The sequence below is a fragment of the Aptenodytes patagonicus genome, chromosome 2 (assembly GCF_965638725.1).
Source record: "Aptenodytes patagonicus chromosome 2, bAptPat1.pri.cur, whole genome shotgun sequence".
NCBI lineage: Eukaryota > Metazoa > Chordata > Aves > Sphenisciformes > Spheniscidae > Aptenodytes > Aptenodytes patagonicus.
This window is the reverse complement of record NC_134950.1, coordinates 80,161,076-80,173,489: the sequence shown is the minus strand read 5'-3', so window position 1 is coordinate 80,173,489 and position 12,414 is coordinate 80,161,076. Positions and strand designations below refer to the sequence as shown.

The 12,414-nt window shown below is 36.3% G+C and overlaps 1 protein-coding gene across 3 annotated transcripts in view; it reads right to left on the bottom strand.

Annotated features, from left to right (window-relative positions):
- ADCY2 (adenylate cyclase 2) overlaps positions 1–12,414 on the bottom strand; it is a 237,429-nt gene that overhangs the window by 56,929 nt on the left and 168,086 nt on the right. For all 3 annotated transcript variants that reach the window (XM_076330310.1, XM_076330311.1, XM_076330312.1), the window contains 3 exons: positions 9,758–9,838; positions 4,842–4,911; positions 1,733–1,830 (listed from right to left, as the gene is read on the bottom strand). In XM_076330310.1, the coding sequence (XP_076186425.1) occupies positions 1,733–1,830; positions 4,842–4,911; positions 9,758–9,838 (249 nt within the window). The remainder of the gene's footprint in view (positions 1–1,732; positions 1,831–4,841; positions 4,912–9,757; positions 9,839–12,414) is intronic.

The following is a 12,414-nucleotide window of genomic DNA, read 5'->3' as shown; positions in this document are numbered from 1 at the left end:
TTGCCTTTCTGTCTTCCATTTTTGCATCTCTTAAATTAATCCACAGACCCTGTGAAGCTGAATACCGTTCATGTTGGTAATACCTGATTTTACATTCTTGCTTTTACAATTTAATATGCAGCCCTATAAAAGGACCAAAAGATAATTTACACTTTGGTAATGAAAATGATAAATCATATGTATCTTTTGCTCTGATGTTAGAAAGAGATCATGTAATATAAGCATATGTATTTACAAATTGGAGGACACTTTCCTTAGTTGAACACAGCTCCCTAGAGTTCACTAATTTCAAGTATCTGATATATTTTAATGAGCTACACAAGTGGTTTAAGAGACATAATAAGGATATAGCAAAATGAGCATCTTACTACGTGTATGATAGGTGATAAATCTAGATTCATTTTCATGACTGAAATAAAAACATAAAAACAGATTCATAAATCATACTGCTGGAAGGGACTAGTTAGATCCAAGTTTGGTTTCTGGGATATCACAAACCATGAATTTCCCTGAATTAATTCCTGTACTAATCAAAATACAGTATGAGCTTGTAAAATATACTCATTATGCAAAATGACAAACAGAATTAGTCACGAATCTTAATTTCATATTTTGCAATAGTAATGCCTAAAGTCAGACTGAACCATGTGCAGGATACTGCTGAACTCTTGGAGGAGTGTCCCTTTGCAGCTTGTGTCTCCACGTTAGAAACTAGCTGGGAAACCCTTTGCAAAGAAAGCGCTGTAATATCTGAACAGAAGTCCATAAAACTTTATACATGTTATAAAACAAGTCTGTAGTATGGAAAGTCAATTTACAATGACCTAACAGTTCCTTCTGGCTTTGAATTAAAATATGGGTAAGTACTACAGCACAAGACCAATCAATCAACTGAGGTTATAAATACTACTCCTGAAAGCACTGCACAGGAGAAAAGACTATGAGTGAAGAAATACTGTATCACAGGGAATATACAGTGTTGGCTTTGGAAACAATTGCTATAAAACAAATGTCAACTTTCCACTATGTAAACAATCAACAGCAAAATTCCATTTTAAGAAGACTAATAAAATATTCTTTATTGGAACTGTCTTCCAGTTTTCTCAGCCTTTCTAGTATATGCACAGGTAGAAAGATAGCTGATTTATATGCACAAATATAAATTAGCTCATAATATATAAATTCTGATAAAAATAATTATTCCAGCAATTGATTATAATATTTTAAAATTAGTTTTAAAAGGAGACATTTTATGAATAGTAATGCTGTTTGCATGCTGAATAGAGCAGTATTATCACAGTAATATGTTAAATAAATTTATTTAATCACAGTCCAAATTCTGCAATCCATTTTGTCCCACTTCAACGTCCAATTGTCACACTTACTTTACATGTAATTTTAGTTGCACAGACTTATAGCTTGTATTACTTTTTTTTAAACATATGAATTTCATTCCTGTCGTCATTACACATTTTTAAATGCGAAGAGAAAAACTACAATGAATGAAGAATTAATACTAATGCTTGGCACCACGCTATTGACAGCGTTTAAAATTAGAAACAAGCATAACTTTGAAAATGGGCTGAAATCCTCTATATTCGCTGTTCAATTTCATTTCCATGAATTGACCTCTGTAATCTGACAATTCCAAAATTTTTTACTTATACAACTTTATTTTTTACATTAATGAGCAAATACACATAGGAATGAGTACACGTTAAATACCACTTACTTTGGCAATACCAGAATCTGCACAACAAAAATGCAGAAGAATATGAGACAGGCACAAGTTACATAATACTTAAATGCAGGCAGAGTAGTTGCTCGATACTGGAAGAAAAAAAAGCAAATGTTAAAAACACAATTTCCAAAGCAGATAAAATATCACCCAACTGGAATTTCAGCTTAAAGATGCAGATATGTATAGGCAGTCTTTAGCAACAGTGAATTTCCTGTTGTTCAGTGACTTCCACATCTGCTCACACAGGGCTAGGGATTATCAGGCATAGTATCCTTTTACTTCTTGAAGAACAGCTGAAGCAGCCATGTCAAATGGTTTTGTCTTGTTCCTCTGCAGAACAGGACTATCCCAAATTCATCATAAAAAGTTTAATTAAAAAAAAAGGTGAAAGCGTTTTTAAAAATATTTTTAGGAATCACCAACCGTTCTTAGCCGATTCCGTTTCTTAGTCATTAATTCCCCAAACTGATTTTCAGTTATTAATAAATATTGAATGGGCTGAAACAGTTATAAAAAACCCGTAACAGTCATTTAGACAGGAAACTTCTGAGCACACAAAGGAGCAAAGTGTAAACTGTGCTACAGTTGTGTATAAACGTTCTATTTCCAACAGCATAGCTAGCAATCATACTGATATTTACTGGGGCTATATTATTACTTCAATTAAAATATTTTACGTCTGTGTTAAAAGGCCTCATATGTCCACTGATACTACTAAACACTTGATATTCTTAGGAGAGAGTCAATTTGATCTGTTTTGTCATGAAAAAAAATCTATTTATGAATCTCTAATTAGCCTGTCTAGAGACATAATAATCAAGCAATGAAATATTTATCAGAGTTGTTCTGCTATTTGAGACAGATTTGTCTAGATTGAAACTAATTAAGTACTCAAAGGGAAATGACCTAAGTATTGGGCTTATTAAAGTTACTTACCCTATCGAAGCTTTTTTCAAAGGGTAAGAGTTTAAGACTTGATTATTAAAAGAAAATGTACCAAAGATTATTTTCAGAAAGTGCTCAAAATGCATACTTCATAAAATGGAAAGTGCATCAGCTGTGCTTTCTAACTGCAAGCACACAGCTGTGTCTTTGTGCTTAGTGCCAAGTTCTGCCCTTGAAACTGGTGCACCAAACCTTACATGAACATGTAGAAATTGAGTTTAGCAGCCCAACAGCTTTTTTTCACTTTTTAATTGTATGACAAATTAAAAGCAATTCTTATCTCATACCTAACTGAATTTCAAGGCACAAATATGACTTTGTTCGATGGGTACATTTGCAGCAAGTTTTGTTCTTCCACCTGTTGAGTATGTTTGTTGTGTCTTAATGGTCTTGTCCAACAATTTTGGACCTTGAGCTGCTGTTAAAATCTCAAAAGATTCCAACCCACTTGTAAATTCATTTCAGTGTTTCAAACTTTTCCAGACATTTCCCAATGAAGTCAGGCAACTCACTCCTTAGGTTAAATAATTATTTTGCTTTATTACCTTGCTGTACTTTCAGGTCCTACAGGGCCTGAAAAGCCCCTGTTTAAATCAAAAGCAGACTTCTTACTGAGTTCTTTAAAGTCAAGACTGTACTGGTGAGTTATTGAAAGGCAGTGAAGAAAGATGTTAAAAAGCCAGATCTGAAAAGAACAATTAGTTCTTTACCGTTCCGTAGCATTCTACAGTCTAAAAGAGGTTAGACTCCTACAGGGAGCATCTACATAGCCGAATAACTTAGCTCCCTGATTTTTTCCCAAGTCCTGATTCCCTGATTGTCCAAAGTGCACATATGATGGTTTTCTCTCAAGTTCTCTTTCAGAATTTATCGGTTAGTACCACCCACATTAAAATCTGAATGTGCTTCTAGGCACACCTTTGATCCACTCAGTGTACCCTTTAAACACTATGTATGAGACCACACCAGGTCTAGCTTCTTCTCTCTTATGCCATCTTCTAAACAGCCTCAAAAAGCCTTGACACTTTTTTCACCCTAATGCATTGCCAAGGGCATACAACACATGCCTTTGGCAGCTGACCATAAAAACACTATTCTGCTGAGCTGTGAAAGAATCTGAAAATTATTTCAGATGCTTTGAACTGAAAGATATCTACAAAAATAATTAAATATGTATTTGACCACCACATGGGACCCAGAGGATACTTGCACCTATGCTGTACAGTGTCAACACAGTATGGTAATACTTCCTCTACCCCATTCTCATCAGGTTCACTCATTTATGCAGCCAGTTGTGGTCAAACCTTACTTCCCTGAAGGACAGCAATAACTGTTCAGCTATCAGCTGCCCTATGCTTATGAGAAAGCAGAAAAAGGCAACTCTCCAGTCTTCCTGCCAAGGCTGTGTCAGTACGTAGAAATACACTCAAGCTCTACAAAGCCATAAAACAAAGAAAAGGCCTGACTTTCTAGGCTAGTGGTCATGACAGTCACCTAAAAGGGAGGAATCTCTCATTCTGATCATTACTCCAAGGACTAGAAACAGTATCATTTACTCCATCTGTACATACATGTCTCAAACATGTTTTATCACACGTATTAGTCAGAAGAACATTTAGTGTGTTGCGTCCAAGACAGCTAGGCATTCTTCTTAAAAAGCATTTATAGTATTGTTTCCCCAGAATGACTGTGAGCATCAAGTGCATATGGAGAAAACTAATGAGCAACTGATATCATTACAAGACTATCATTACTACAGATGGAGTCTTTGAGACATGGCAAAAGAAAAAAAAATTAAAACCAGTAGAGTTTGATAAATGCCTTTTGAGGATGTAGGTGATGGAACTTAGGAATTCTTTGCTCTAGTTACATCAAATTTGGACTATCAAAACTCCTCCCACTTCTGCAAGACCATGAAAATTTCAAGAAATTCAAGTGAACTGCAGAGCCACAAACAGGAAAGCAGTCTCAGATATCACACTCATAAAATTTCTTCTGTAAATGAGCTAAAATATTATTGTAAGGTTTGAGCACTTCTCCCTGCAGGAGCGGTGCTGTGGCCATGGCTCTGTGTTACAAAAGCAAAGGATACAAGCCTCACTTAGGATGAGGCAAAGAAGGAATCAACAGTGAATTTGCAGTGAAAATAACTTACTTCTTTTTCCAGAGTCTTGTTATAGAAAAGAAGTGATATTCTTTGAATGTCTTCAGATTTAAGCCACTGCCTAGAAGAGAAAAGGAACATTATAATTGACATAAGAATAAAATAGTCCTGTCTTTTTATATTACTGAAATGCAGTAAAATAAGAAAATCACTCTGAAGAAAGCAAGTCCTTGTGTATTGCAATGTATATGGTGAATTGCACTGACAGTAAAGGTGGAAACTACCAATCCCCTCTCCCTTTTGACTTCTATTTCTAACGTATAGATGAAACAAAAGCTCAGATGAACCATTTTTTCTGTGGATCATTCTTAAGGACAATCGAAGGAGAGATTTATATGCTGTAATTCTGACACTGATATTCCACTCATGTCCAAAATACTGTAGTATATCCAGTGCACAGAAGAGAACCTGAGAGAAAAACAGTTCTTCACAAGGTACCTTTAAGAAGCACACTGTTACAATATGCAAGAGTGGCAGGTAAATTACACTTTACGAACTCCTATTCCAAACGAAAATGTAAAAAACATTATTGAAAGAGGTGGAGTGATTTTGTCTTTGAGCTGTATTAGTATCTTGACCATGACCCTGTACTCTAGAGGTAGATTTTGATCTCTTTACTGATTATAAAAACTTCTTCCCTGCTTAAAGGTGAGAAATAGAATAAGTACTTGCATTGACATGACAAATCTATTTTAAAAGAAGTGAATCTTGACAAAAGCTTGACATAACTTCTACAAAATGAAATGTTCTAATATGAAAGTCTACATTTATTTTAATGGACACTTGAAAAGAAGCAGAATATTTAAATTTCAAGAGGGTTAGGCTGCTTGCACCTCAAGGGGACTAGGCAAATTTGAATAAAATATTTAAGCAGACCACTTCTGTGAACATGCAATATTTGAGCTTGAACAATAATAGCAGGGCTTGAGATTTTTTTGCAGCCTTTCCAACAATAACTTTAAATTAGGGTCTAAGCTAGTAGTGTAGCTAATGCCTTCTAAATAAAAGGGAATGTCTCAACTGACAGGCTGCAATGCAAATAAGTAGCAGCAATGAACCACTGTGGAATATATCCTAAATTAAGGTCCTGGGAGAACAAGAGTGGACAGAGTGGAGTGTAAGCTATTAGCTTTGATTTGTGAAATCTAAAATACTTGTTTCCTTGCCTGGGACACTGTCCCTGTTCTTGTGCAATCAGTTTCATTATAAAAAGGGGCTGAAAACATATTCAGTTCTAGGTATGCTTACTTCAAAAATATATTTCCCAGTTTGCTCTGCAATGTGTCACATCTACGTCTGATCACAGTTAGGATTCTGAGAAGAAACAGATATGATAGGCTGTTGTATGTATAGCGTGATGTTGTTTGGGTCCAGCTGTAATCTACTGGAGAAGACATTCAGTTTGTGGAACATTTTTGTTAAACTGTGAAAATTAAGTGCAAGCTTTTTTCCATTTAGTTATAAAAATTGAACAAAAAGTAACCCTCTTTTCCAATTTGTTAGCTAATTTCCCTTTTTTTCTTATGGTATCTGACAGGCGGATTGATTTAATTACCGTTACCACACTGCTAAAAAGTTCTGTCTGCAGATCTACTCCCAAAGGCCTAATTTGGTCTGTACACACTTGATCACGTGAAGTCAGTAGTGTCATTTAGAGCAAGTACTGCCTCATACTCCACGTTACAAGCTCACGTTTTCAGGAGCTTTTAGTTCTACTTTAAAGCTCAGAAAAAACTATACTGGTTTTAGGTAGCAGGTGCCGAGAGGTCTGAGATGAGGGAAACAGTATAACACAGACAAATGGAAGTGGAGAGTAAGTACAGAAGAGGGAGAACAAAGTCACATGCCTTTGGCACAGAGATGAGGGCTGAAAAATTCTGCCTACAGCCTGACTCCCTGATGAGCCTAAAAGTTACTGAAGTATCTGCAAGAACGTGGGGATATGCCTCCTGGGAAGCTAGGTACCAAATTTCTGTTTAAATTCTTTTTCAATTCAAGGACAACACAGATAGGCAGCTGAATTCTGCCTGTATCCACAGAGGCGTGTGGTTTGATAGGGCTTGTGCTGATTGACAAGGTACAGCAAGGAATTATGCACAGAACATAGCAGCCACCATGACTTAAAGAAAAAAGAGAGGAAAGAGAGTGTGTCTCTTTAACATAGTAACCTACTTATCAAAGAGCAAATAACTTTAGTTTAGCTCCCTCTGTAGGTATATATTTAGCTAGCAAATTGCTATCCATCCATCACATGTCCTACAGAAGTCCCCTAACCACCAAGGTTCAGGGTGGCATAGCTAGGGCTACTCATCCCCCTCCTGCGCAGGATGGGCACTTTGCAGGCAGGAATACTTTGTTCGAGGTACGGGGAAAAGAATCATGTGGAGAAAGCATGATGTTAACACCCTAATGGCTAAGGCACTCGGCTGAGAGACAGAACAGCGCTGTTCCTCACTCGCTGTATTTACGTACCGTTTAATGTAGTGCTCTAACAGAATAAAAATGAATAAGCAGGTCATAACTTTCCTCATGCAACTTTGCAGGGAGCACTGCCAACTAAATCTACTACTCTGAATCATGCTATAATGCCAGTGGGCTGCTTTTTAGATGCCACAGTTTCACCTGCATTCCAGAAGAAGGAATTGAACACAGACACCCCGAGTTACTGACAGTGCGTGCATGTGGCGCTTGGCAGTTTTGTGGAAAGATAGCTAAGCTAGCTTGTGAACCAGCAGGAGAGCAGTGAGGGAGGGAGCCCAGAGAAAATGCTACACTGCTTTAAAAACCCGAGGTACCATTTCAATATGTACTGCACTATTTTACACTGTATAAAAACAGTGATTCATTTGGACTACAGCTTTGTCTTGGACTAAGAAGATCCAGACTCTGCATTCCCTTATCTTCCAGTTACTGGCTGTAAACACCTGGGCATGTAATGTCCAAAGACCCACATATTATGACCATTTGCTTGCAACCAGTTACTTTTTTCATAGAATGAAACATGGCAAAGAACCATGATGTGGATGAAAAAGTCAGACCGTGCTGACAGCTCAGGGTGGAAGAAACAATGGCTCTGTTCAATGAATGTTTGCTTTTGAATTATTTTCATGCAATTTTCTAATTAAAAAGGTTAAAAGAATGGTAATTTTGATACCATATTTTATGTGCAATAATGTTTTTTTATAATTTTCTTCATTCAGTCATAGACCTATTTCTAAACATTTAGAAATACCAGTTTTCTCATAGATTTTCTGAAGTTTTCCTCTTGATTCACAAAAGCAAAAGATTTAGCTTCACAACCACTCCACTCCATTAGATTAGTTGATAGTGTTATTTTCATTTTACAGCCAAAAAATCGAGGCACAAAAAACCCGCACAATTATAAAGAAAACAAAAATGCGATTAGTTTTGTGTCCCAAATGTAGGAAATCTTTTATCTAATATTTCCAAGTGCTTGGCATTCACATAGTTAAAATATTATTGAATTAACTTGCCGTTTGGGGAATCAGCACTTTTGAGAAGTTATTCTCAGGTACGCAATTGAATAATATCGTTCAAGTGATTCATTCAGCAAATCAATACAGGGCTAGGTAGAGAATCTAGTTTTGGAAGGTGGCGTTCAGCCTCTCTGATATATAAGATCATTCCTTATCTTTCTGCAATTCCACATGTAATTCATAAAATGCACTGAAACTTTTTCAGAAACCTTTTTTATCACACAAATGTCTTTTATCCCCAAGTTTCTCTAAATTTTATACACTAATTAGATAAGACAGGGATTCTCTGAGATAAAACAACATACAGTATAATCATACCAATACTTTATTTTAATGCATTTATACAGATGCTTTACTTTTGACATCAAACCATCATTTTTACAATCCACTTATCAGAGCAAGTGTACCTGAAGACACATAAAAACTGCCAAAATTTATATAGCTGTTTTAGGCAAGTCTAGTATAATCAAAAGGCTTTGCCTATCACATGACCTACCCTCTTTCACTGTATTCTTTGTATCACCTATAACTATCAACACTCATTTCTATAAATAATAACTGAAAAATATTTTCCTAAAGCCAAGTACCTTTTAATAGGACTATCAGAAGCAAAAAACCAAATGTGACATATGAGCATTTAATTATTAGGTGTAATGCTCAGCTGATTAAGATCCTGAGTAACAGAAGTAGGGGGGAAAATTATTGTCCACATTTTTGAAGGGCAATTCTCTTATTTCATCAGATAAATATAAGAAACCTGAACACCTATTTTGGGCAGGTATTGATTTTTCTCTCAGTTTTATCTATTCACCAGCAAATGGAGAACATCAATACCGCCTCCAGCTCTTCCTAGGACACAGAAAAAATACATGCCATGTTGCCTCCCCCAATGATTTCAATATGCCATCAAGCTTAGCCTTCTCTAAGAAATCAACCAACCAGTTGAAATAAAGAGATATTAAACTATGATTTTAGGGAAAGTTTCTAATTCTGAGATGTTTCTGTGAAAATTGTAAAGCATCAATTTTCACGTCATTCTGATTCCTGAGCCAGCTATTTCTTGTGTCTTACTTCTCTGCTCTCAGATGAGATAATTCTGTAGAGTTATGGCTATGAGTGTACAGATATGAACAGTTACAGAGCAAAAATCCCTTTGCCATGATGATCAAGACAAGCCAAAAACCTCTGTCACACCATGATTCACAGGCACTGTCTTATCCCATATAGTAGAACATGTTCCTGTACAGCCTATCTTCACAATGTGCAGAGCTTCCTATGCCAGTATTAGTGACATCTTTACTGTTTTCAGACTTATGTGTGCATGTGGGAGCAAGAAATGGTAAACACTACCCTCTGTTGCAAATTTATGTCAAAGTTGAAGGAAGGAGACAACAGAGGAGAAAAACATACTTTTGAGCATTGATTCCATCAATGGCCTGGATCATCCTCTCATTCAGTTCCTCCTCAAACCTTCTTTTCTGTGATTTTGTTCTGAAATGAAAAATGTGGGAAGATACTTTGGAAAATCAATACATTGTTAATAAACATTAACTTTAAACAATGGGGTGATAGCTGGCATAAACTTGTGAGGATAACATTTTTTTCACATTTATGCTGCAATAGCAGCTATAGGCTTCAGGCACACTGAGCCTCATAATAAGTTCTTAACAAAACCAGCATAAGCTACAGAGTCTGACACACACACACACACAAATCTAGAGTTTAGCTGTTAGGGAGCACTTAAAAAACAAACACAGGAAAACGTTTCATAAAAAAAACAAACCAAGAGAGTTCAAGAAATTCTGGTTGAAGGAAAATCTTCCACAGTGTTACGAATTCATGAAAAAGAATGGGAATATGCTCAAATTCATAAAACATTTCTGTTTCTTGTAGTTATTTTTAATAGTCCTTGTCAGAATTGTATGATAAAAAAATAATGTGCTAGTGCACTGAGGCATAGTAAGTATTCTCTACCAAAAGCCTGCTAACTCTTCTTTTCTTGGAAATGTTTTCTTATTTTTAATAAGAAAACTGAGCACCAAGTCTGAAATTAGTTTCAAACATATGTCATGTTCCTCTATTTATAACTTATAACACAACTGCAATGAAAAAAAGGATCTTTTCTTTTCACTGGACTCAGCATGAACCCAACAGAGGATCATCAGAATGGGTTTGTCTTTACTAACATGTTACTGCAAACATCATCAGTCCTTTCAGCAGTTGCGCTCTCCTTAAAAATAGAATATTTCAAATATTGCCAGATGTCCTGGTTTCGGCAGGGATAGAGTTAATTTCCTTCCTAGTAGCTGGTACAGTGCTGGGTTTTGGGTTTAGGATGAGAACAAAGTTGATAACGCACCCATGTTTCAGTTGTTGCTAGGTAGTGCTTACACTAGCCAAGGACTTTTCAGCTCCCCATGCTCTACCAACTGAGAAGGCTGGAGGTGCACAAGAAGCTGGGAGGGGGCACAGCCAAACTGGCCAAAGGGACATTCCATACCATGTGACGTCATGCTCAGTACATAAACTGGGGAAAGCTGGCCGGGGGGGCTGCTGCTCGGGGACTGGCTGGGCATCGGTCGGCGGGTGGTGAGCAATTGCACTGTGCATCACTTGCTTTGTGTATTATCATTATTATTATTATTATTATTTTATTTCAATTATTAAACTGTTTTTATCTCAACCCACGAGTTTTTCTCACTTGTGCTCTTCCAATTCTCTCCCCCATCCCACCGGGGGGGGGGGAAGTGAGCGAGTGGCTGTGTGGTGCTCAGTTGCTGACTGAGGTTAAATCACGACACCAGATTATGTCTCTGCCTCTTGAAAACTTAAATCCAATATTAACTTAATAACAGTGTTTTGTAAGAAGTCAACAGTCAGATCTGAAATTTGACTCTTTGCTTACCAAAATTTTCTTAACCTACAGACTGAACCCTGTCAAAGGGAACACGGATTTTCTTCATGAAGTTTTTGGGTTATTTCCCCCAAACTGATAACCTGTTGCAGGATTCAAATTCATACAGAAATGATATCAGTGTACTTAAAGTAACTTTAAACAACCCAACTGATTTCATGCCTATTCAATGCTATAGAATTTAGATAAGAAAGTGTTTACAACTTATTTTTCACATATGAAACAATCTGCCTAGGAGAAATAACTAGACAGATGAGGAGACATTATCTAATCACACTTAATCCTCTTGGCAGATCCCTAACAACATAAGACTATCGTGTAACTAGATAAGAGCTAAGACTGCCACAAACAGAAGCCTACAGTCAGACTTCAAAACCCACATTTTCATATTCTAATAAAATACTGATTTTCAAAGTGCTTATTATCATTTCAGCTCTCTCCTGTGGGAATGACTAACTAGTTTATCTAGAATCCTAGTTATATGCCTCACTACGGACATTAGACTCCAGTAATGGTTTCTAGAAACTCCTTCCATAATATGGTATCAAGACACATGGCAACATTTTTTGGGTCTATTTTGGAGTGGAATTTAGAAACACAAAAGCAAGAACATCTCAGAATCGTAAAGAATTGCATTATTTGCAAATACCACAGTCCAATGATGATCTTTTTACCGTAAGGCTGATAGAAGTCCTTTTGATATACTGTCCAAATGTAAATGCTCAGTTTTAAAATCAGAGACTGTTTTTATTAATATCATGCATATTCAGTCAAAACTTGTTCATCTTCTGGAATTTAGCAATATTTTGGGTAATCGCATAGCTCTCTAGTAACCTGTGATTTGTTGAGGAGACATTTACCAAGCAGAGAGATGGGGAAGGAACAGACAGAATGACTTGTTTGCATAATCAAAGACAATGAAAATACAAATTTTAAAAGGTTCTTTCAAGCGATTTTATGGTATATGTGATATTACTTATAATTTTGCAAGACATTATCTGAAGTGTTATCAGGTCATTAAAATAAAAATTAACCATTCCAGGTTTCTGACAGTGCTAAGCTTGTTTTTTAAACAGATGTCATTCTTTTCTTGATTTAGAAATTCTGGGTGTTTTTAAAGAAGTGATCAGTTCAACCCAGTTTCCATTTCTCA